The 26,573-nt window shown below is 39.2% G+C and overlaps 1 protein-coding gene across 2 annotated transcripts in view; it reads right to left on the minus strand.

Moving 5' to 3' along the window:
* Window positions 1–218: 218 nt before the first annotated feature.
* Window positions 219–26,573, minus strand: part of LOC111947741 (B-cell receptor CD22-like) — a 45,574-nt gene continuing 19,219 nt past the window's right edge. The window contains exons 4-10 of one of the 2 annotated variants that reach the window (XM_023957462.1): window positions 6,412–6,735; window positions 6,125–6,322; window positions 2,050–2,310; window positions 1,530–1,611; window positions 1,387–1,441; window positions 838–1,042; window positions 219–756 (exon numbers count right to left, since the gene is read on the minus strand). In XM_023957462.1, the coding sequence (XP_023813230.1) occupies window positions 866–1,042; window positions 1,387–1,441; window positions 1,530–1,611; window positions 2,050–2,310; window positions 6,125–6,322; window positions 6,412–6,735 (1,097 nt within the window). In that variant the 3' untranslated portion in view covers window positions 219–756; window positions 838–865. Of the gene's footprint in view, window positions 757–837; window positions 1,043–1,386; window positions 1,442–1,529; window positions 1,612–2,049; window positions 2,311–6,124; window positions 6,323–6,411; window positions 6,736–23,694; window positions 24,233–24,313; window positions 24,519–24,863; window positions 24,919–25,006; window positions 25,089–25,357; window positions 25,616–25,703; window positions 25,959–26,043; window positions 26,299–26,573 lie in introns of those variants that run through there. The other variant, XM_023957486.1, reaches the window with a different exon arrangement.

Below are 26,573 nucleotides of genomic sequence, written 5' to 3' on the forward strand. Positions count from 1 at the left end.
TCAGCAAAAGGTTGGAGCAGAGTGGCTCAACGTTGGCGGGGTTAACGGGCTCAACGTGGGCGGGGGTAACATTCCACAGCGTTTCAGCATTCCACTATGTTAAGCAATTCTGCAGGCTGCAGCCAGGGGTAGTTGGAAGGTTTAGGAAGCACTTTGTGTTTTCAACTAAACAGCAGATGCGAAGTCAGCACGACAGACAGACAACCTTATGAGAGCAATTAAGAAGATTGATTGTGTTTAGTTCTCCGGTTGGCTCATTAGCAGGCCAAAGTTGTATGTATTTGTATTCTTTTGTGCATTATTTGTGTGAAGGTACGTGCTATAGTTATTCATTACTTATGTTTGCTAGTTCTACGATGTTGATGCAGAATAAAGTCTGAAGAAAAGAAAACCACATTAACAGCAGTGCAGGAACTCTAGTGCCTCTCGTCTGTGTGGAATAATGACCAAGCCGGCACAACAATAATGCAGATGTTTCTGTTTGTAATAACCTCACATAAAAAAATCATCCTAAAAAACATGTTTAAGTGAAAGTAATTTTATAAAAAAAACAGTCGGTTCTCCTGATTATATTGGATTGTTGTGTTTTTCATGAATCATTTAAGAGAAAAAGTGACCAAGCTGAGAATCTTCTTAAATCAAACACGTCAATAACAGTAGAAGGTGAAGGTAAATCTGAATTTCCTGCATCAGGATGAGACTTTGTTGACGGTGCTGTAAAAAGCAAAATCCTCTGAATGTTCAGCTTCTGTTGTTCTGTAAGAAAAAGTAGATAAAGTTTAATTAATTTGCCAGTTTCTAAAGAAAATAAACCTGGTTGTCATGAAAGTTGCTCACTTTTTAGCTTCAGCAGATTTCTTGCTGATTATTCAACAGAGTTGTCCTCTGGTCTCTGTCTGGGTTTGGGATTTCTCCTGATGTTGGAGTACAGACATTCCTCCTGGTTCTTAGAGAAATGGATGCTGCTGTAATGAAGCTCAAGCTGCTCTTCTGCTGCTTCTGTTTCTGCAGATGGACTGTTGATGTCTGGACTCGTGTTGAGCTGCAGGACGAGAAGATCCACAAACTCACACCTTCCCCACCTGGACTTCAACTCTCATCTTCATGAGGCTGTTTGCTGTGAAATCATCTCTTTTACATCAGAATCTCTTCAAACCTCTTGACTGGGAAATAAACATGGTTCAATTACCCTTTTTTTAAAGGATACGTTATTTTAGATATTTCCTGAAGGACTTGCTACTTCATATGATGTTAATGTTTGTTCATCTCTAGCTTCTGCTGCATGCAGACAAATAGAGATGAGTTGCACATCTGTATTTGTGGGCTCTCTGGTGGATGCTGTCTGACTGAAGGACGCCTCACAAAGACAAAGCTAACCTTCCTTACCTGACTTCTGTTGGCAGCTCTTTTCTCCTGCTGCTCTGTGACACGCCTGTTTTTTCTGGTTTGGACAGTCAAAAAAGGACAAAGTCATTAAAAGACGCATGAATGTAAACTTCAGTCCAAACATTTACTAAATAGTTCTTTACCTGATCCAAAGAAAGGCAGGGATAAAGACAAACAACAAAACAGCAAATGTGGTCTTTGCAGTTGCTGCTGATTTCCATGAACCTGGAAAGACAAATGAAAACTCTGAAAACCTGAAGTCACATGAACGGGGTTGTTGACCCCATACAGGTGCAGGATTTGGGGGTTAAAAAATGAGAAATCTGTGACACACCTGAATCTCGCCTACCAGACCCTTACTTACCCCCACAGGGTGTATAAGTGCTCACTATGACCTGTTGCCTGCAGCATGTCTGTAGTAAAAATCTGCATTAACATTTTCTCTATGGGTTGACCAAGCGGTCTATGACCTTGATATATTTGGGCCACCTGTGTGCTCTGTACAGGTCTGAACGTTCTTCCACAGACAGCCTGTATTCACCTGTAAGGACACTTGGAACTAAGGCCTTAGATGGATTAAGGACGTTGTCATTTGCAGAGATTATGTCAGAAGAGACACATTTTTGAAAAGAACCATCAGTTTGTCCAGAAGAATGAACCAACCTGTTTCTGCTTCAATCAGATATAAACTGGAGTTCAGACGTCCTCTTCTGTTCTCTGCTTCACAGTAATTTAAGCCGCTGTGTTCAGCTCTGAAATCACTGATGGTCCAGATTGGTCCAGATGCTTTTGGTGAGTTTTCATCCTTCTTGTACCAGGAGAAGTTAGCTGCTGGGTTAGCATCACAGCTGCAGGTCAGAGTCACTGAACTGCCCTCCATAATCTCAGTCAGACTCATGGATACAGAAACGGACTTTGGAGCATCTGGAAGACAAAAAATGAAGCTCATGAAGGTTCACAGACAATAAACCAGAGGGAAACATCTGTACTGGTGGAGCTTTTGGAGAATCTGAGAACATGAACTGCTAGCCGTTAGCATGAGGCTATTCTACCTGCCGAGGGAGTTCTTGCATTTCATCGTGATTGCTACGTACATCCCCCCCTCTGCTAATAGTGATGATGCATGTGATGTCCTGCACTCTGTGGTGAATAGACTTCTAACCCAGAGTCCTACTGCCCTTCTTCTGATCTCTGGAGACTTCAACCATGCCCCTCCATCATCCACACTACCAACACTCTCCCAATACGTCTCATGTCCCACCAGAGACAACAGAACATTGGACTTACTGTATGCCAACTCCAAGGAGGCATACACTTCAATTGCACTGCCCCCCCCCCCTAGGAAGATCTGACCACAGCCTGGTTCATCTCCTGGCTGTGTACAAACCCTGTGTATGCAGGCAACCAGCTGTCTACCGCACAGTGAGGACATGGACTGATGAGACCGAGGAGGCTCTACAGTGTGGGAGGAACTGTGTGGTCCACATGGGGAGGACATTGACTGTCTAACAGAATGTATAACGGACTATATCAAATTCTGTGTGGAGAACACCGTACCCACCAGGAAAGTATGTTGCTTCTCCAACAGTAAACCATGGATTACTCCTGAGATAAAGGCTCTCCTGAAGGAGGAGAAGAGGGCCTTTAAATCAGGCAACAAATAGGAGCTGAGGGCTGCACAGAAGGAGCTGAGACGCAACATCAGACAGGGAAAGATGAGCTACAAGAGGAAGTTGGAGGAGAAGCTGCAGCAGAACAACGTTGCAACGGATGCTGGACTACCTCTCAAACCGACGGCAGTATGTGAGGTCTCGCCACTGTGAGTCTGACATGATCGTCTGTAACACAGGAGCACCGCAGGGAACAGTTCTGGCTCCGTTCCTGTTCACTGTCTACACCGCAGACTTCATGTCCAGCTCAGCATCTTGTCACCTGCAGAAGTTCCCGGACGATTCTGCCGTTGACTAATCACGGATGATGATGACAGAGAGTATAGAGAGCTGATTCAGAACTTTGTGGACTGGTGCCAGCAGAACTACCTCCAGATTAATGCAGGGAAAACCAAGGAGCTGGTGGTAGACTTTCACAGGCATACTCACTCTATATTAGCACCTGAACATCCAAGGAAGGGACATTGAGAGAGTGGATTCATACAAGTACTTGGGTGTTCACCTCAACAATAAACTGGACTGGTCACACAATACAGAAGCACTGTACAAAAAAGGACAGAGCAGGCTTTATCTGTTGAGGAGACTGAGGTCTTTTGGAGTGCAGGGATCACTCCTAAAGACCTTTTATGACTCTGTGGTGGCATCAGCCATCTTTTATGGAGCGGTCTGCTGGTGCAGCGGCATCTCGGCAGCGGACAGGAAGCAGCTGGAGAAGCTGGTGAAGAAGGCCAGCTCTGTTCTGTGGCTGCCTTTGGACTCAATGCAGGAGGTGGGAGAGAGGAGGATGGTAGCTAAGCTATCATCCATGATGGAGAACGACGGCCACCCCATGTATGAGTCTGTGTCCTCACTGTGCAGCTCCTTCAGGGTCAGACTGAGACATCCTAAGTGTCTGAAGGAGCGACACCGCAGGTCGTTTCTACCTGCTGCCGTTAGACTGTACAACCTTAGCTGCTCCCAGTGACCCACGTTAAGCAACATCATCGGCTCTGTCATATTTCTTTTACCCTGTGCAATAACTGACATAAGGTCATCCTGTGCAATTCTTTTGGAAATGTATGTGTATATTGACTTCATAGTTTTTCTTTTTTCTTTATATTTCGCTCTCTGTTCCTGTACTACTGCTGCAACAAGGAAATTTCCCCATTGTGGGACTAATAAAGGAATATCTTATCCATCCATGTACAAACACACATGCATGTAAAGAGATATACAACTAAAAAGTAACATGTCACTCAAAGATGAGAGTCAAGCAGCTTTAAACACTTTGGGTCTGTCTCTATGTTAACTGCTGCTTGGTGGTCCTCAGTTCTTCAGGCTCCTTCTCCTCCTGCAGCATCTGGTTTACTTGAACCAGTCAAGAAAAACTGCATTCTGATTCTGATTTCTGGAGTGATCAACTTCCCGTCTGCTTCCACAGTTCCTCTGAGCCAGAGCAGAGCAACCCTGGTCCGGTAGTTCCACCAACCTCCTGTTTTAGTAGGTTGATGGAACTATACTTGCAGCTATTTATTTTACTGAACTCTTTTATCATTTGTGTTCAATCTAGACTTGGATTCTCCTGATCCAACTTAAACTCACCACCATTTGCTTTTAAGCGGGTTTACATGAAAACTGATTGATGCCTGAATGCTTCAGATTTTAGATTATTTAAAATAAACATAATAATCAGAATTTATTTTTAATGAGATATTGCAAGTTTTCTGATGAAACTAATCAAAGTTAAATTCAGGATTAATCATTTAACACTGGAGCTTTAGCTCAAGTTTGACATTATTTCAATTATTGTAACTACAACTATTTACACAATTAACATAATTCCAGTTTATTTTGAAGCAGAGAAAATGAACTTTTCAATTCTATGCACCACATGACTAACTTAATGTGTCGAATATTGATATAGTGTCAATTTGAAAATTCAATTTTCTCCATGTCAGATTAATCTGATTCACGTTGATCATGTAAACAGTCTAGAGTTACGTCAAAGAGTGTTTGTTATTTAAGATGTCCACTGCAACATATTTAATGTTAAAGGGTTAACACGGCTATACTTCTTCACAGATTTCCCACCATAAGTACACTTGTTAATCAGTTTTTTTCTATACGTCAGAGAAAGTATCGTGGATAAAGTAGACTAGGTTTGACATGGTCACAGAAATTCTCACAGGTCCTTTTAAGGAAGTCAAAGTCTAGACTTGAATGTTCAGCTGTTTTCAAATTAAATCTTAAAACTTAATTATAAAAATGATGTATTATTTTTATGAATTGTAATTTTGCCATTTTATATAACAACAAGTCGTCATACTATAACACACAAAACATCATTTTCTTTAGATCTGACACCAACCTCCTTGAGATAAAGAAAGTGGGAAAAATTCCATTTTTTCCAAAGTCTTGAATCTCAAATCCTTAAAGTTAAATCCTGAGTCAAGTTTCAAATTCATGAAACTTAAACGTGATTCAAGTCTAAGTCTCAGGTTGAAATTCTCAGGTTTTCTCTCCATGATCACAGAAAACAAACCACAGACTTGAGCTCACTTCACTTTTTTTCTATGACCGGAGTAGCTCACAACCTTTTCTGGGCCACAGACCGGTTTAATGTCAGATGGTATTTTCAATCACTGTCCTTAGAAAAGTGTGCAGGGTGCGACTTATACTCAGGTGCGACTTATAGTTTATTTGATTTTTGTTTAAAGCAAAAATAGGCTGATATATTTGTTGTTTGTTTGGTCGTAATTTTCTCCCAAAAGTGTAACTTATATTTTTTTTTTCTCTATTATGCATCTTTTTGCTGCTGCAACTAAAACTCCAGAGCAACTTATTATCCAAAAATAAAATATATTTTTGTCAGAGAAAAAGCTAAGAAAGGTTTCAGATAACTGTCATCATTTTTGCAGAATTCTTTCAGTCCAATAATATTAATTTAATTTAAAAACTTTAAAGTAACTGTGAATCATGATTTGTTTCTGTGTTTTTAAAGCATAAAGTCTACACTCAATACGTTTGTTTCATAAACAAACTGCTTTTGACAGAGGCGATGACAGAAGACACTGTTGACATTGACTTACAGACTTCAGGTGAGCGGTGACCCTGGTAAGAACAGGAGTAGGAGGCTTCAGGAGAAACAGGTTTTCTGTAATAAGAAGAAGTTTCTCCCTGAACTTCCTGTCCATTCATGAACCACGTGAAGGAAAGGTGATGCAGAGGAAAGCAGCTGCTGTGACAAACCAGTTCCTGTCCAGACCAGATCACCTGCACACCAGGATCTGACAACACAAAGAACATCATGGATAAAATATACTTTGACAACTGTAACTAAAATGTAGAGTAATGACAGGTTTGTGTTCATCTGTACCAACAACAGTGAGAGTTGTTCCAGGGAAATCTCTGCCCCACCATGTTGTTTTACACCGATACTCATCTGCATCACTGTCTGTCAGGTCACTGATGGTCAGACTTGATTGATATTGATCATTTTTTACTTGAAACCGATTTTTAGATGAATCATGTCCTCCAGTGTTCTGGTAGTAGCGCTGCTGACCACGAACACTGAACCAGTAATCTGATGAATGTGAGCTTTCAATTTGGAAAGAACAAGAAATGATCACTGTTGATCCTCTGAAGGCACAGATGCTTCTTTCAGTGTAAGACACTTTGTTGCATGAACTCCCATAAACACCTGGAAAACAAATGGCATTCATTTAATACAACAACCTTTTATTGAAGTAATTTACTGTTTATGAGTTAAATCAGGGGTGTCAAACTCATTTAGGTTCAGAAGCTGAATACTAGCTGATTTTTTCTAAAGGGGTCGGATCAGTAAACATATTTACAATAAATTATTTTCCTTTGTTTCAGTGTAAAAAAAGTAATATTTTGTTAAAAATACATTTACAGTTGATCCGACTGTTCTTTTAGAAAATCTTATACAATCCACCTGAAGAAACATTTTTTGTCATGACCACTTTTCTCAATTTAAAATGCAAGGGTGGGACTTTTCCAAAAAAGGAGCTAAAGCTGCAGCTAAATCAGGGTACCGTCATTCTTATCAAAGTGTCTTCAATAGAAGCAAATAAACACAAAGAAACCAAATATTTTATGATCTTTCATATTCCTAACTACTCAGTGTTTTATCAGGGCCTGTTTGGATGAACACAGAGCTGAGATCCTGGAGATGGAAAATGTTTTTAGATCAGATAAAATTGGGAATTCCCCGCACTGTGTTGAAAAACACTGATATAGTGTACATAGAACTTAGAAATACTAATGCATGTTAAAATAAATAGAACTCATTATCATCTTTAAATGCATGTTTACAATAATTTCCTACAACTGTGAAGAAGTTAACAAGTTTAGTGTACTTTCTTTTCTTTTTTTGACATTTTACTGATGGTTGAACAGTAAAAGTAGTAAAAGTAGTTAAAGAATTGATGAGATCACCCAGGTGGTCGAGCACTGCACAGATCACCTGGTGTGCAGTGCATGTTGGGTAGCTTTTGCTTTAAAGCCACATGTCAATCATCATACAAATATCGCGTAACAGAGAGGAAGCAAAGAGCCTACCTAGGCAAGCGCAGCTGGAAATTTCAACTACCCTGCAACCGACCCAGTTGCAGTGGCGGTTTTACACTAACTTACCCCCTGGGCAAGTAACCCCACCAGCACCAGCATCAGCACCCCCCCCCCCCACACACACACACACATACAAGAAAAGAAATTACTGAACACACTATAGCTAACTTTTGAACCTTTAAAACTGAACATTTTTAACTTACATTTGAATAAAGACAGACAGTAATATGAACCCAGAATAACTCAAGTTAAACCTTAAATAACAAATAATATTTTTTTTCTCCATAAAAATACATTCTGTCAAAATTATACAAATATGAAGATACTGCAGAACAAAACAAACAAAGCCTGGAAATATTCATAATTAGAAATAACACTTTGCTCTTTTAGCGCTGGACTCCTGGCATCATTTTTAGCAATCAGTTCATTTCTTGGTCTGTGACGTCCTGTGTGTGTCTTTGTGAAACTTATCAGGAATTTGATTTAAAAATATGTGAATTGTTATTGTGAATATCATTTTTAGGTCTAATAAAACATTAAAAAACTAAATCATAGAACTCATCAGTGGGATTACTTCAAAAATATTTGGCATTTTTCTAATATTGTGCAACACCAACAGTTACACCAAAAAATCTCAATCCATTCATAAACAAATGATTTATTGTTTATTTATGATCTCATAAAGTGCAGCTGTTTTAGTGAATTATCTGCTGTATGTCAAATACTGACCTCAACTAAACGACAGAAAAGACACATAATAAAATATCTATAATAGTTAGTAAATAATGACATTATTAACATGAGCTGCTGAGTGATCCAACAGCACCTGATGATCCAGGTATTGCGTAATCGAGGTCACTCTCCTCACTAACTGCCCCCCCCCCCTTTTCCTTCAGACACGGTGGCGCTCCTTCTAAAAGACAGGAGGCACAGCGGCGGTCTAGAGTTGATTGTTAGACTGAAAAGACTCCCAATTACCTGTTAGTGTGATCCACCCAGGCATAGGTGAGCGCCCCCCCCTTTTGAATCTTTTGACTTATGTTCCAAAGACTACCGTAAAGAGGGGCGGGGGGCAAGTGTTGTGCAGCAGAGGGAGCTTTGTAACATTCAAAATGAAACCTTCAGATGTAGTGGTGGTCACGTGAACGTTGGGTCTGCTGTGTCGAGCTGGCAGAGCAGGGAATTGTGGGAAATAATTCCCTTTGCCTGGTCTGCTCAAAATTGGCTTCATCACAGGCTATTTTATTGCCTTAGTGTCTTTTCATGTGGCTGTTTTATGTTATTTCACTCTTAGTTACTTCATCCTGTTGTGTTGAAGAGTTTGAAGCCTAGTCAGACTCTTCTATTGCTTCTTCTTAAGCAAACTATCGGCATGCTGTCGCCCTCTGAAAAATGCTGCTCTGGACGATTGCACGTAACAAAAATCACCACTGCAAAAGAAAAAAGTAAAAAAACTACATTTTGGGAAAGAGTTTCCTGACATTTCTATTTGTTCAAATGATGCTGATCAGAAATGACTGGCGCTCAATGAAGGAACTCTGTGTATTTTACAACTCTTTCTTTAAATAGTGAATCGCTTATTAAAGATAAACAGGATTTATATTTATACAAATGGTCGTAGTAACACCACCCAGATAACTACCATTAAAAATTATTTTACTTGAAATATTTCTATGTTTTATTGATAATCATTTTGGTTTAAATGCTAAATATCAGACAGACAGATTTATACAACAAAAGGAACTGATAAGTACAGGCAGAAGAAATCATATGTGGTCATGTGTTTTATTATTGCCTTTAAAAGTAAAGTTATTTTTAATTTTAATTATTTCTATGGGACAGAGCACATTAAATGAGCCCAGCGGCTATTTTTCATCTGCTGTCCTCGGACAGATGTCAAAATAATCTCCCTCCAAAGCTAAAAATATACAATAAAAATTAAATGAGAGGCAATCAATTAAAATACTGATCGATAAAAAATACACAGTAAAGAATTTAAATCAATATAAAATACCTAATATCATAGATCATATAAATCAGGAAGTACCAAATGTTGCAGCTCCTCTTAGGAAATGTAACATTGTTGCCCAAAGGAACAAACCTCTAATTATTATCATGTTAAAAAGTCTAAATTATATCAATGTTTTATCTGGTTTCTAAATCTTTTATCATTATTTACTAAAAATAGACAAATTGGAAGGGAAAGATTCTTTTTTAAGAGTGTCACTGTCTGCAGTGAAAAACCAAGCTGAGTACTTTTGTTGTGATCCAGCCGTTATTATTTCACCATTTTTGTACCACACATAGGAAAAACGGGGAGGAACACATCTGCTGTGACACGTAAGCTCAAACAATGCACATGGATCACTAAGGCAGTCCCTCTTTCTTTGACTCAGCACTTGGAGATCTGGAAAAATACAGAAAATCAGAAACAGTTAATATTAAACCCTAAATTCTGGACAACATGACACACAAACCAAAACTCTGTTCCAAACAGAATTAAGACATGAAAAAAATTAAAATAAAAGATCTTAGACTAAATGGATAACACATGAGTAGAACCCAGATTCCACATTTAACTCTGTTCTCTGACTCCTGTTAACGTTTCTTCATCATCATGAACTCCAGCTTCATCCAGCTTCACTTTGACCACCTCTCCAGGTAGAAGCGGGAGAGGTGAGTTCAAGCATTAGTTCAGCTGAACGAGGTCATGTCTGACAGGTTTCACCAATCACCATGGAAACTGTTCCAACCTGCTGTTCCAGCATTGACTGAGCTGGACTGCCCCTAGTGGCTGTTATTGGTATGGCGTCTCTTCAGATCTAAAGATGGGTCAGGCTGATTCAGAATTTGGTTTGGACTGTTCTCTCTGTAATATTGTTGGACTGAAGGTTATGTCTTCAAAAACTTCATAACACCATGAATCTGGGTCATCACCAGGTTCTTCTGGACCAAGTTCAAGCAAAGCTTCCTTTCTCCATGAAAGAACTTTAGTTTTCATCCAAAGACCAGGAAGATTGTTTAACCACAGAAGTTTCTGGAAGTTTTCTTGGAACAGTTTTCTTAGGGTTAAATGGAGAAGGGTAGATCCTGCTGTGTCTGACCAAGATTTCTCAACTCTTTCTGAATATTTAATGAAGGATTTGATGAGGATGATGATCATTTCCAAATCCACCTTGTAGTTAGAATAAATGAAGAATAAATGTCTAATTATGATTAGTTTGTCAGTGAGTAAAAAAAATGGCCCAAAGAAAATAAAATGTATTTAGAATACAATTACATTTTTGAAACTGAAGGATCTATGTCATTTTTTTTATTACAAACTTTTAAACTAATCAGAAAAACTTATTAGAGAAAGTCACCTTAAAGTTATGAGATCACATATAATTACATTTCTCATGTTCTGTGGTGCATTTCTGGATGAATACAACCAGAAGTTGTTTGGAGGCGCTGACACAGAAAAAAATAAATGTTTACATTGATCAGTGAATCGTAGGCAAGACTGTCCATGCAGGAAACTGGGTTTGGTGGCAGAAAATTATGCATTTAATAAATAAACCTAGACAGGACAAAATCTGTGGAGAAACAAAAAGCAGATGACCTGACAATGTAGAACCAAAACCAGACACTTCTACTCACTGCAGAGAATTTAAAGACAGCTGTGGATGATTAACATGAACCTGGAGTGACTGATAGAGGACAGAATATGATCAAAAACACAACTGAAAAACTGAACTAAACTGCAGAATCCTCCCAGCAACAGATAACATTAAATATTATAAATAATTTCAGCATTCTGAGGATGAAAGTTGTTGGAAATGTGTGTTTAAAATATTATCATCTGGATTCAACTTGATTTATGTTGATTATGTCTGCAGCACATTTAGCCAAAATAAATAACCTTCAGTGTTTTAATGCTTCAATGTCTTCCAAGTCTGTGATAAAGTGAACAAACTCATGTTGACAATAATTAGTTTACATAAAATAAATGACAATTGCATCACTTTAGCCTACACATGTATCATAACGGAGTAGTTATCTTTTAGTTGTTTCCTTAATTTCCGTATTATTTATAGGACAAAAAAAGTGTGTTTGCTGCACTTTCCCAACTTTGAGCCCCCCCCTCTGAAATCTTGTGGACATTCCTGGTCTTGTGAGCCATGAGTGTACCTGCAATAGTCGTGGACAAACCTCAACATAATCTTTTTTTTTCAAAGTTAAGCCATGAAAGACAGGTAACAAAAATCTGCTGCAGCAGGAGGCTGCATGAAATCAATCTGTCTGCAAGTCCATTTGTAGAAACAAGAAATTATATCTAAAGAAAAAAGTAAAAATAATGTTTATGGCAAACTTTTCATGGAGACTGAAAAAACTGTTTACCTGTTACAGTCAGAGAGACTCCTGGTTTACCGGTGAAACTCCCATCAGGTTGGTTTGTCTCAAACCTGAACTTGTACTCAGCAAAGTCATTCAGTCTCAGACCACTGATCCTCAGTGAGCAGCTCTGTTCAGAACAGCGATATGTGACTCTGCCTGCATAGTCAGGATCTTCTCTCAGGTCCAGTGGGTTTTTGTCCTTCAGTTTAGCATACCAGAATTCTCTCTGAACAACAGTTTTCTTGTAACTTATCCAGGGTGGGTATGTGTAGGTGCAGGATATTTCCACTGTGGATCCTTCAAAGGCACAGATGTGTTTGGAGGCGTATTCCACTCCCCATGTTTGACTGTGAATCCCTGAAAAACATTAGAAACCAGAATCACTTTGAAGCAGAAAAAACATTTAAAACATTTTAATTTAACTGCAGTGGATGCAGCAAATGTTCTGACTGATTTATTGCTGATATACATTCCAGTCAAATGTATGGAAACACTGCAGGGACTGTCTTTTTATTTGTCCTTGTAATTAATGTTTAATGGTGTGATATGTATCAGTAATGTTTTTATCTTGTTTTTTTATTATTATTATAATTAATTTAATTAATTTTTATTAACCATTGTTAATTTTTCGTATACTGCTTCTTAACGTCTGTATTCTGTGTTTTCCTTTATTATTTATGGGACTATGATCATGAAATAAATTATAGCGAGCAATGAGCACTGAGCAATCTGGGGGGGGGGTCACAGTAAGAAGGCCCCTAGTTCAGAACACCCATGGGGGACCTTTCTGTGTGGAGTTTGCATGTTCTCCCCGTGCATGCGTGGGTTTTCTCCAGGTACCTCAGCTTCCTCCCACCGTCCAAAAACATGCTTTGTAGGTTAATTGGTTATTCTGAAGCAGGACTGGCCAACCTAAACCTACTCTAAGTTATCTGTAGGTGTGACTGTGAGTGTGCATGGGTGTGTGATTGTGGTCCTGCAACAGACTGGAGACCTGTCCAGGGTGGCCCTGCCTTCACCCACAAGTGGCAGAGATAGGCTCCAGCAGCCTCGTGACCCCGAAAGGGACAAAACGGATTAGAAGATAAAAATAAAAAAAGAATATCTAAACCAACAGAATCATTGTCATCTGTTATTCTTTTAGTGTTTAAGTATAAAGTATTATTTTTTCAATACACCAAAACTTGTAAAACAAACACCAAAATCTTAGCAGAAGTTTCCAGAAATGCTACAGCGTTGAGCGTTGTCATGGTTACAGCTCTGACCTTCTGTCACGCTTTGAGATGAATAAAGAGAGAGGGGAGAGATGGTAAAAATGGAACAACTGTGGGTCAGAAAAAGTGAAGTAACTGCAGTTATTCAGTTGTTCATCATCAGTTTGTTACAGAGAATCCAGACAGAAAACTACAAACTAATGTGATGAACTGCTGAAGACCAACAAGATCCCAGTCTGATCAGAGCTTTTAGAGAAACACTTCTGCTCTGAAAAACTCCTCTTTTCTCTCTGACTTTAAAGGTTTTTATGTTTCCTTAATACATTTATTAACTTTGAGTCTTTTACATATAATATACTACATATAATTGTTTATTTCAGCTTACTGTAATAACAGAATGAAACGAAACAAGTATTTTTTTCTTCCATCTAATTTTAATCAACTCTCAATTTATTTGCTTACAAAATCACTTTTTTTTTTTTTAAAAATCAACTTTTTAATTTATTTTATTCAGAAGTTACTGAAATCTTTCACTAATAGACAGAAATAAAGATCCTTCTGTTTCTGTAGATTGTTGCAGATTTTTGTTTTGCAGAGTGAACTCACAAACTTCAGGACTACGGTGCATCCCATAATATCTCAGAGTACAAGAGATCCTGTCTGTGGAAGAAGTCCAGTTTCTGAACGTAAATGTCTGACTGGTTTTAGACGGAATTGTTGATCTGGTTTCTTCTCTGCTTATGAAAACTGTTTATTGAAGCATTTTAGTCTCAAGCTCATCACTCAGAGTCAGAATGTGAGTTCTGAGGAGAAAATCACCAACTTTAGGATGAATGAACATTTGGTTATAATGGAAAGAATTGATAGTTTTGTATTTTCTGTTCAACTTTAAATGAATTCTAAATCGGTTCAGTTTCTGCATAAAGCTTCAGCTCACAACCACATTTGACTCAAGGTTGTACACAAAAGACAGTTACAGTTTTAACAATCCAATTATTCCAACATAATACAAAGTGTATTTTGGTAAAATCCTTAAGTAACAGATTAAAATGAAGCATTTAGTGAGTGTAGTGAGAAAATAGAAGATGACAGTGTAGAGAAAAACACCCAAACCTGCAGCACCCATCCATCCATCCATCCATCATCCATCCATCCATCCATCATCCATCCATCCATCCATCCATCCATCCCTCCCTCCCTCCATCCATCCATCCATCCCTCCATCCATCCATCCGTCCATCCATCCATCCATCCATCCATCCATCCATCCATCCATCCATCCATCCATCCATATCTGCTTCCAGGTTTCTTTAGGTCTCAGCAGCATTAAGGTTGTTAGATTTTTACCTGCAAACCAGCAAAGAACAACAACAAATCCTCTCAGTGCTGCAGTCAGACTCATGGCGTCTCCTCTCTCTGGGTTCCTTTCTTCACAGAGTTCATGAGCTGCAGAAAGAGTTTCAGAGAAAGAGTGCTGCTTTCCATCCTGTAAATGGAGAGGAGGAGTTTGCAGAAGTTACTCTTCCTCTTTCCACCATTAGCATGAACGGAAACAGAGGTGTAAATAAAGAAAACGAGGTGAAAGAACAAAATGATCTTGAATTCTCTTAAGAAGAAAAAGGAACCAACAGACTGTTGGATGTTGAAACTCATTTTAGACTAAAGATCAAGTTTGCACAGAATTTCCTTTTATTCATCAACTCTGCAGAGGAAGAGGAGTCAGAATGATCTGAAGAGAATCTTCATTTACTGCAGAAAACAGTAAACACCCAAGCATAACATTTGAGAACAAGACAGTGATGCATTCTGGGAAATATTTGAAACTGACAACTCACAATTAATGTGTGACGTACAGATATATGAGACTGTCAGCAAAATAAAAACAAAATAAAAAGAATTACAATACAAACTTCAAAAAGTAATGAAAGTTTTCTGCACCATAAAATGTTAAATTATTATAAACTTTATTTACTTTGCTTTACGAATATTTTAACAAATGTAACTGCTCAATTTAATCTGGCTTTAACATGACTTTTGTGATTGTTTAATTCTTTAACTCATTATTTATTGATCAATTCATCTAATTTCCGGACTAAATATTTCTATTACTTATGTTTTAATATAATACCCTTTTTATTGTTACTATATTCATGATATTTAAAGTTATGTTTTAATCATTTCATTTATTTTATTGTTATATCTTATTTTATTTTATTATCAGTATTGTTATCCTATTATTTTCTTTTATTTTATTTGAGGGCGGCAGTGGCTCAGGCGGTTGCGCGGGTTGTCCAATGATCGAACGGTCGGCGGTTCGATCCCCGCTCCCCCCAGCCAACTGACGTGGTGTCCTTGGGCAAGACACTTCACCCTCCTTGCCTCCAGTGTGGCTCCATTGGTGTGTGAATGCGTATGAATGTCCCGGTGATGGTCAGAGGGGCCGTAGGCGCGAACTGGCAGCCACGCCTCAGTCAGTCTGCCCCAGGGCAGCTGTGGCTACAAACGTAGCTCACCGTCACCAAGCATGAATGAGGAGTGAATGAATAATGGACACACTGTAAGCGCTTTGAGCGTCTGGAAAAGCACAGATAAATCTAATCCATTATTAAAAAAAATCTAATCCATTATTATTATTCATATTCTGATGTTGTTTCTCCAGTGTTTCCTCTTGGATCCATCGTTCTGGGGCACTACCAGCTCCGCCTGCAGGGGGTGCTGTTGCATTAGGCTGCCTGGGGTCCCTCTCTGTGGTCTAACAGCCTAGAGGGGCCCTGAGCTGCTCTGTGGCAATGACCGTCTGCTGTAAAGTGTAGCGTCGTGTGCCGCTCAGGTTCTGACGTCACTGAAGTCTGAGGTGAACAGACTCACAGTAGTCCAGCCTGACATGAAGGTAAAGTTCTGGCTTTGAGGTGAGAGCTAAAGCTCACATCTCAGTCAATTATGACTCCAAGATTTCTAACTTGATCTTTGGTTGATTTTAATGGACTCAAAGAAGACATTTAGTTCCTCATAAGACAGAAACATTATTTATGTTCAGCTTCAGCTATATGTGGATGAAGTCACTTCTGTAAAACAGGAACTGCATCTGTCATTCTGAAAGTTATTCAGTAAACCACATATTCTGTATATAGTTATAAAGAAAGCATGAAAAAATAGACCTTCAGGTTAATACAAGTTTTTTTAAACAAGTATTTTCAGAGTAAAGCAGGAGTTTGCAGCATTTCTAAATTTCTATGTTGCATTTAGTTCATTCTTGATCAAAAGTTCTGGATTTTGCATTTGAATGCTCTGAGTGAGGAAGCTTATCAGTCAGCTGGTCTGTTTCTCTGTCAGGTCACTTTAAATGAAGCTGTACATCTGCAGGTCTACATTCTGGACCGCTTCCATTCATGACTTAAGGAGGAGATCAAAGATGTGAATGTCATCTGGAAGCAGAAAGTGTGATCATCAGCAGCTGGGATGGGCTGCTGTGGAGTCTCACCTCTGAGAGAGAAAACCTCTGCATGCTTTATGAGAAACTCTCTTCTCAGACGCAGTTTTTCTGTTTCTCTCTTCAGAAAAACTTAAACTGAATCTGAGCTGAACCAGAAATTCTCAGGACAATAATGACACATTTTTCTGTTTTTAATGACCTAATACTGGTAATGATTCACTGTGGCGTCCCTGAAGGGATATGTCAATAGGAGAACAACAGAAGGAAGGGATGCTACAGGAAAAATATTTATGAATTAAAGAAACGACTTATAGTCATTAAAAAAAGTTAGCCTAAACTAAAGAATGTGGTAAACTGTTAAGATGGAGGTACGTTTGGTCTGCCGCTTTTAAAGGAACACATTGGGGACAGACCGCTGACCTCATTTCCTTCCTTAAAACAGGAACTGAAGGTTGGAAACTTAAGACTATTTGTAATAAAGAAAGACGTTCATGAAATAAGTCCATAATCTTTGGTGGTTTGGCTGATGACACCTTCTGTGTGTCGGTTTGCTCATGGGTGAAGGGAGTGTGTAACATAAGGTGACACCCTCACACACCTAAATGATTTCTAATGATTAACACAACTGGAGAAACCAAAGAACGACAGGCAGCTTCACAAAGTTTGTGTAATGAGAGCTGAACAGACGCAGCATCTGGACTCCAGTTTGGCCTCTGAGGCTCCAACATGGATGAGTTTGTGGTTGAAGTCCTGTTTCTGTGTTTAAATGCATAGAATGCAGTCGTGTGTTGAGAGATGCAGCACGCCACATACCTGAGAGGCTGTGAGTGACAGGTGTGTCTGTGGGAACCAATGAACAGAGAGGAAGCAGACTGTTGATGGAACATCAGGTTACAGTTGAAGTCCCATTGGCCGTCACAGACCTAGGGGTGAAATCTGTTCCTCAGATTCTGACCCCCAAGAGCAGTGAGCTGCAGATCCACTAGGGTTAGACCCCCCCAATCAAACCCCTTAATGCTGAGTGTCGAGCAGGGAGGGACTAGGTCCTATTTTTAGAATCTTTAGTATCTCTCTGCCAGGGATTTGAACTCACAACCTTCCAGATTCAGGGCAGACACTGAGCTAATGTCCATTAACCACAGAGCAGCTTCAGAGGAGATTTTAAAGCTGAGAAAGGATGGAGAGCAGCAGATGACTGCATGTATCTCCAGTGTTTCTCATCATCTCCACATCTGCTGCAAACAAACATCCAGCAGTTCTTTCCTGCTTTTCAGCAGCTTTGTCTTCATGGAAAACTTTAAGAGGAACAATGTTGAGATAAAAACAAAGACATTCTCAGATAAAGTGTGTTACTATTTAGCAGTGAGAAACTTCCTCAAGAAAAAAATGTCTTTGGTAAATATGGAATAATTCTCTGCTGATCAAGTCTGCATCCCAGAGTCAAAGTATTGGTGCTCCAGCGCCACCTGCTGATCGCATAGAAAGAAATAAAGACATGACTGAAAATAAATCACTGGAACATTTACTGCTGTTCTGGCTCGAGCAAATATGACATGGAGGTTTTTTTTTCCCTATGATATAAAATAAATATAAAAAGACAGAAATTCCAAAAATATAGCCCCCCCCTTTCCTTCCATCCCCCTTTCTGTCCGTTGTTTGATTACTGCTTTTGTATTTATGACCCACTTTATTAAAACAAGTTTTAAAGTCCGCTTTTAGCAATTTTAGGTTGTGACTTATATCATAGCAAACAACAGAACCAAATGTCAGAGTGAAACGATCAGGTAGTGACTGTCCTGGGGGGTCCTGATCCATGGGTGGGTGGGGCCCGCCATGACACACATCAATGTCAGTCCTATTGGCTGCTAAATCTACGTTTTTGGCTTCACATGCACGTCTAGCATGAGGTCAGGGGTTTTACTTTCCATGTTTAACCCACCTGAGACAATACACTCCTCGAGTTGTGTGAGACTGAGCATAAATACACAAAAGTTATTACACAATATCTGTGGAACTTAGATGTGATACATTATATATCAACCCTTTGTTTTCCTCTTATGCTATCTTCCACCGTTTTTCGGCACTTAACTCCTACAATTTTTCACCTATTTTAACCATTCAACCATTAAAATGTTCAGCTCTTTCATCTCATTCCAGCTATAACATTTTGTCCTTCAAATCCTTGAACTTTTCCAGATATTCCCGGATTTTCCAATATTTTTGCTCCATTGGCCACACCTTTGCTTCTTTAAACAATTGTAACTTTAACATTCTTTTGGGTAGAGACACCGTTCAAACATTGAAATGTTCACAAGGTTTTGGACTTCAACATAAGGCTCAAAATTATTATGGGATGGCAACACCACCTACAGTTTGAAGGCCATTTTGTGCCAAAATGTGAGGCAATTTTAAACTTCTTCAAACTTTCACCTATTTTAACCCTTCTACTATTTCAATGTTCAACTCTTTCAGCTATGAATTTCGGTCCTTCAGATCCTTGAACCTTTCAAGATATTCCAAGATTTTCCAGGATTTATGCTCCATTTAAATACAAGGATAATCCTTGAAAACCTTTGTTTCTTTTAACCATTGTAACTTCATCATGCTTTCAGCTAGAAACACCGTTCAAACATTTAAATGTTCACAAGGCTTTGGACTTCAACATAGGTTTTGAACTTATTATGGGATGGCAACACTACCTACGGTTTGAAGGACATTTTGTGCCAAAATGTGAGGCAATTTTTAAACTTCTTCAAACTTTCACCTATTTTAACCCTTCTACTATTTCAATGTTCAACTCTTTCAGCTTATTCCTTTCAGCTATGAATTTTGTCCTTCATATCCTTGAAATTTTCAAGATATTCCAGGATTTTCCAAGATTTTTGCTTAATTGAAAAACATTGAGAATCCTTGAAAACCTTTGTTTCTTTCAACCATTATAACTTCAACATGCCTTTAGCTAGAGACACCATTCAAATGTTAAAATAATCACAAGGCTTTGGACTATAAAATAGGTTTAGAAATCATTATGGGATGTCGACACAACCTACTGTTTGGTGGCCATTTTTTGACCAAATCTGAAGCAAATATTGCAATAAACTTCATCCATGTCTGGAACTGAACATATTGACATTCACTGGATCTGGACATATAAGGAGTGTGGGCGTGGTCAGCAAACAAACTTCGTTGCTAAGGACGTCCAAATGTTTACTTTTTCCGATTTGTCTGAAACTGACGTCGTTTTGTTCGTCATCCCATGCCGACCCAAACATAAAATGGTTGCTATGGAGATCAAATTAATAGAAAAGCCGCCATTTTGAAAAAAGTGGATTTTCTATCAACTTAGAACATGCAGCTTTTACCAATATGATACTCTCAAACAATGTGTTTTTTTGAGTCAGTTGATGATGCTGATTCCAACGCTAGCACTTTTAGCCATTTTAGATATTCCAGGATTTTCCAGGACAGTTCATCCATTTTTTCAACAATTTCAGCTTTCGTGCTCAACTCCTTCTACAACGTTTGACCTATTTTAGACATTTTACTTTTACAATGTTCAGCTTTTTCCTCTTATTTCTGCTTTCATTCAGCAATACAGCATTCAACCCTGCATTTTCTTCTGGAAATGCAGCTTCTTCTAGTTTATATTGTGATATAATTTTACATATAACAATAAACCATTGATCAATAAATGACAGGTAAAGTTAAACTTTATTTCCAAGAGACTGTAGAATATAACTTATGTTACATTCAGCAGCTTTGCTCAGTCTGCCCTTTTCTCCTGTAGCTAAATATAAAAGGGAGCATTTTCCTAAAGAAAATTCTTAAGACACGATTGCACATATCCTAAAGGAGATTAATTGCATTTACTTACGTACATTCAAACACACAGACCGGTGGAAATTGGCCCTTGGCCGCTTCTAATGCACGCAGAAACAATCCACATTGCTCCATATTTGCCCGCACGTATTTTAAGCGCATCCAAGGATAAAAGTCGGCCACACATACTTTCTCCGGGTCTGTGAGGGCAGATTAAATTTATTAACTCCCTAATACATGCATATGGAAACTTGTAAAAGGCATAAGAAGACAGCAATCACGGTATAAATTCCCTAATTCAATTCAATATATTTTTTTATATATCAGAATCAGAAATACTTTATTGATCCCACACGTGGAAAATTTGTTTGTCACCATAGCAACTGACAGCAGAGGGAAAAAAAGACTTAGAATTAAATAGAAAAAAGCAAGAACAAGAAAATGTAGCATAAATGCAAACATCAAGGTAATATAATTTAAAAAGCTATTTACAGAACAGTGCAGGTAAAAAGATGTGCAAAAGAAATGTGCAAAATAGAAAACAACTAAATAAATAGATAATAAAAATGTGCAAAGGTTATCTTTTGCATTGTGTGTTATTGTACAGGGTTATTGCATTGGGTATGAATGACTTTTGGTACCGGGCAGTTTTGGAGCGGAGCTGTCTGAGCCTCCTAGAGAAGGAGCTCTGCTGTTTGTCCAGAACGGGGTGTAGAGGATGCTCTGGGTTGTCCATGATTGAAAGGAGGCTGTTCAGTGACCTCCTCTCCATCACTGTTTCTAATGTGTCCTGTTTGCACCAATGACAGAACCCGCCTTCCTGATCAGGTTGTTCAGTCTGTTGGTGTCACTGACCACAATGCTGCTTCCCCAGCAGACCACGGAGGAGAACAAGGTGCTGGCTACCACAGACTGGTAGAAGATCTCCAGCATCTTGCTGCACACATTGAAGGAGCTCAGCTTCCTTAGGAAGTAGAGTCTGCTGCAGGCCTTCACACAGCAGAACTGTGGCTCCTCCAGCTCAGTCTGCTGTCGATAGTCACACCCAGGTATTTATAATCCTCCACCACTTCCACATCCCTGCCCAGGATGCAGAGGGGTTGTAAGACTGTCCTTTTCCTCCGGAAGTCGATCACCATCTCCCTGGTCTTGTCCACATTGAGCAGCAGGTGATTCTCTCCAGCCCACTCCACAAATCCGTCCACCAGCCTCCTGTACTCCTCCTCCCGTCCACCGTTTATACACCCCACAACCACAGAGTCATCAGAGAATTTCTGTAGGTGACATGACTCTGAGTTGTGCTGAAAATCTGAGGACTATAAGGTGAACAGAAATGGAGAGAGCACAGTGCCCTGTGGGGCTCCCACACCACTCAGCAAATATATACTCATATAGTGCAAATTCGAACTACAGACGTCTCAATTGACTTTGTACCGGTATTTGTAAGATAAACATACCATCAAAATCATGATCATGAATACATAGAATGCATTAGGATGATACTAAACTTTAACAAAACAGACTAACCTAACCTAAACTTTCATTCCTGCCCTTAGACCCCTCCCCCCCCTTCACAGTAAGTGACTATCTGTGGCTGTCCGCTCTCTCTGTCCTCAAGGCAAAAAGGCGATTTTATTATTCAGTAAGGGAAAATGAAAACATACTAAATACGTCATCAGAATGGTGTGTTTGTCTAGCCTGCATTGCAGGTGTTGTGGCTCCAGAAACACTCCAGTACAGAAAGAAAACAGAGACTAAAAGTCAAAAACAGGCCTACTGGTGACCTCTGTACATATTATCTGCTACTGAAGGCAGGAATCAAGCATATTTCTGTAATTCAATATACATGCATATATAGAATCCATTAAATGCATAATAACAAGAACATAGAAAATATAATAGAACCCCTGTAATACATAATGAAAAGATCAAAGAACAAAAGCTTGTCCGCGGTGCGTCTGAAGGAGGACCACAGAAGGTGTAAATACTGCTACGTAGTCCTGAGAAGCTGTGTTCAATCATCAGAAGTTCACAACCATCACAAAGCTGTCTCCTCTGCCGCTAACACAAAGCTACACTGCTGCTAGCATGAGTCTGTTAGCAGCCGGACAGACGGAGAAAGCAGTGACGTCATCGCCCCGCCTCCCCTCTGGAAATGCTTTTTCAAATTGAATATTGCTACAATGTTCGCAGGGTGGATGTTAAGATGAAAATGCAATCCCCTCTCTGCATTTTCGTTTTAATTATGACACAGAATAAGAGTTTTTTAAGTAGGAAATGAAAAAGCATTTTGAAATATTGATTTTTCATTTTGAGTCATTTGATGCAGCTACATTTTGAAAATTAAAAATCATTTCTGTTAATCCATTTTAATTGTCAAATTAGACATTTCTAAATGAATTTTCCTACACATTTACCAGAGAACTTTTTGAAAATGAAATGTCAAATAACATTTTCATTATCATTTTAATTAAGTGACAGAATAAGAGATGTTGAAAAAGAAAATGAAAAAGCATTTTGGTGGATTGATTTTTAATTTTAATATGGGTCCAAAAATGCAACCTCATTTTGAAAATGAAAAAAACATTTCTGGTTTTGACTTTTATTATTTGCTCCAAACAGCAGCAGAATGTCATCACTGACCCTCTGCTTCTAAATGGTCTGATATTGCTGGGCAGCCGGTGTGTTGACGTCCAGCAGGCGTCCTGGCTGATGCATGAGGTCTACGATGAAGTGAGAGCGCCGTGAAGACCTCTGCAAACTTGAATTAAATCTGAACTGAAACAGAAATTCTCAGGACAATTGCAGCAGTTGATATGTGAGTAGTTCTTTATTTAGCCAGCAGAGGGCGCTCTTCCACAGTGACACTGAAAACGTAAATTATTTCTACTTTAATTTGTAGATTTAAATATTTGTATTTTCTGCACTTTCTATCATATTAATGGAGCTGTAGGAGCAGTAATATTTCATTTTGAAGAGTATTTATCTGTTTAGATTACCTGAGTTCAGCAAAAGGTTGGAGCAGTGTGGCTCAACGTGGGCGGGGTTAACGGGCTCAACGTGGGCGGGGTTAACATTCCACAGCGTTTCAGCATTCCACTATGTTAAGCAATTCTGCAGGCTGCAGCCAGGGGTAGTTGGAAGGTTTAGGAAGCACTTTGTGTTTTCAACTAAACAGCAGATGCGAAGTCAGCACGACAGACAGACAACCTTATGAGAGCAATTAAGAAGATTGATTGTGTTTAGTTCTCCGGTTGGCTCATTAGCAGGCCAAAGTTGTATGTATTTGTATTCTTTTGTGCATTATTTGTGTGAAGGTACGTGCTATAGTTATTCATTACTTATGTTTGCTAGTTCTACGATGTTGATGCAGAATAAAGTCTGAAGAAAAGAAAACCACATTAACAGCAGTGCAGGAACTCTAGTGCCTCTCGTCTGTGTGGAATAATGACCAAGCCGGCACAACAATAATGCAGATGTTTCTGTTTGTAATAACCTCACAGAAAAAAATCATCCTAAAAAACATATTTAAGTGAAAGTAATTTTATAAAAAAAACAGTCGGTTCTCCTGATTATATTGGATTGTTGTGTTTTTCATGAATCATTTAAGAGAAAAAGTGACCAAGCTGAGAATCTTCTTAAAGCAAACGCGTCAATAACAGCAGAAGGTGAAGGTAAATCTGAATTTCTTGCATCAGGATGAGACTTTGTTGACGGTGCTGTAAAAAGCAAAATCCTCTGAATGTTCAGCTTCTGTTGTTCTGTAAGAAAAAGTAGATAAAGTTTAATTAATTTGCCAGTTTCTAAAGAAAATAAACCTGGTTGTCATGAAAGTTGCTCACTTTTTAGCTTCAGCAGATTTCTTGCTGATTATTCAACAGAGTTGTCCTCTGGTCTCTGTCTGGGTTTGGGATTTCTCCTGATGTTGGAGTACAGACATTCCTCCTGGTTCTCAGAGAGGTGGGTGCTGCTGTAATGAAGCTCAAGCTGCTCTTCTGCTGCTTCTGTTTCTGCAGATGGACTGTTGATGTCTGGACTCGTGTTGAGCTGCAGGACGAGAAGATCCACAAACTCACACCTTCCCCACCTGGACTTCAACTCTCATCTTTATTAGGCTGTTTGCTGTGAAATCATCTCTTTTACATCAGAATCTCTTCAAAACTCTTTGACTGGGAAATAAACATGGTTCAATGACTCTTTTTTTAAAGGATACATTATTTTAGATATTTCCTTAAGGACCTGCTACTTCATATGATGTTAATGTTTGTTCATCTCTAGCTTCTGCTGCATGCAGACAGATAGAGATGAGTTGCACATCTGTATTTGTGGGCTCTCTGGTGGATGCTGTCTGACTGAAGGACGCCTCACAAAGACAAAGCTAACCTTTCTTACCTGAGTTCTGTTGGCAGGTCTCTTCTCCTGCTGCTCTGTGACACGCCTGTTTTTTCTGGTTTGGACAGTCAAAAAAGGACAAAGTCATTAAAAGACGCATGAATGTAAACTTCAGTCCAAACAGGTACTAAATAGTTCTTTACCTGATCCAAAGAAAGGCAGGGATAAAGACAAACAACAAAACAGCAAATGTGGTCTTTGCAGTTGCTGCTGATTTCCATGAACCTGGAAAGACAAAATTAAACTCTGAAAACCTAAAGTCACATGAACGGGATTGTTGACCCCATACAGGTGCAGGATTTGGGGGTTTGAAAAAAATGAAAGATCTCTGTGACACACCTGCATCTCACCTACCAGCCCCTTACTTACCCCCACAGGCCTTAGATGGATTAAGGGATGTTGTGATTTGCAGAGATTATGTCAGCAGACACAGACTAATTTACTTTCTTTAAATTTTTATAGAACCATCAGTTTGTCCAGAAGAATGAACCAACCTGTTTCTGTTTCAATCAGCTGTAAACTGGAGTTAAGACTTCCTCTTCTGTTCTCTGCTTCACAGTAATAAAAGCCACTGTGTTCAGCTCTGAAATCACTGATGGTCCAGTTTGTTCCAGATGCTTTTGGTGAGTCTTCATCCTTCTTGTACCAGGAGAAGTTAGCTGCTGGGTTAGCGTCACTGCTGCAGGTCAGAGTCACTGAACTGCCCTTCAAGATTTTACCAAAGACACTCACTGAGGGAATCCTGGGAGGATCTGAGATTTGTGAAGAAACAAAAACATGAACTTCTAGATACTTTCAGTCAAAGAAAACCTAAATCTCTAAACCAGAGTCTAAACATACACTGAACATCCAGCAGCAGAGGAGTCGAGCTGCTTTGTCCATGTTTGTTCTCAGACTTGCAGCTGTAATTTCCTGAGTGTTCAGACCTGATGGAGGAGAAATGAACTTTGTCTTCTGAAAGCAGAGGTCTGTTGTCTTTGAACCAGGTGTATTTAGCTGCTGGGTTAGCATCACTGCTGCAGGTCAGAGTCACTGAACTGCCCTCCAGGACCTCAGCAGAGGGACTCACAGACACAGAGGAGGTTTCTGGAGGATCTGGACATAAAAATTCAAGTTATTTAGTGAAGGTCAAACATCAGAAAGATCAGAAGATTTATTCTGGTTCCTTTGTTGGACTCACATTCCACATTTATGAAGACGTAGTCAGATGCTGCTTCTCCAAGTTCATTCTCAGCTACACAGTGGAATTTTCCGGAGTCAGAACGCTGGACGGACCTGAGGATCAGACGTGGATCCTCAAGGAGCAGAGGTTGGTTGTTTTTGTACCATCTGAATTTATCTGCTGGGTTAGCATCACAGCTGCAGGTCAGAGTCACTGAACTGCCCTCCATAATCTCAGTCAGACTCATGGATACAGAAACGGACTTAGGAGCATCTGGAAGACAAAAAATGAAGCTCATGAAGGTTCACAGACAATAAACCAGAGGGAAACATCTGTACTGGTGGAGCTTTTGGAGCATCTGAGAACATCCATCCTTGTACAAACACACATGCACGTAAAGAGATATACAACTAAAAGGTAACATGTCACTCAAAGATGAGAGTCAAGCAGCTTTAAACACTTTGTTATAGACTCTGTCTCTATGTTAACTGCTGCTTGGTGGTCCTCAGTTCTTCAGGCTCCTTCTCCTCCTGCAGCATCTGGTTTAC

This window comes from Oryzias latipes, chromosome 1, assembly GCF_002234675.1.
Source record: "Oryzias latipes chromosome 1, ASM223467v1".
Lineage (NCBI taxonomy): Eukaryota > Metazoa > Chordata > Actinopteri > Beloniformes > Adrianichthyidae > Oryzias > Oryzias latipes.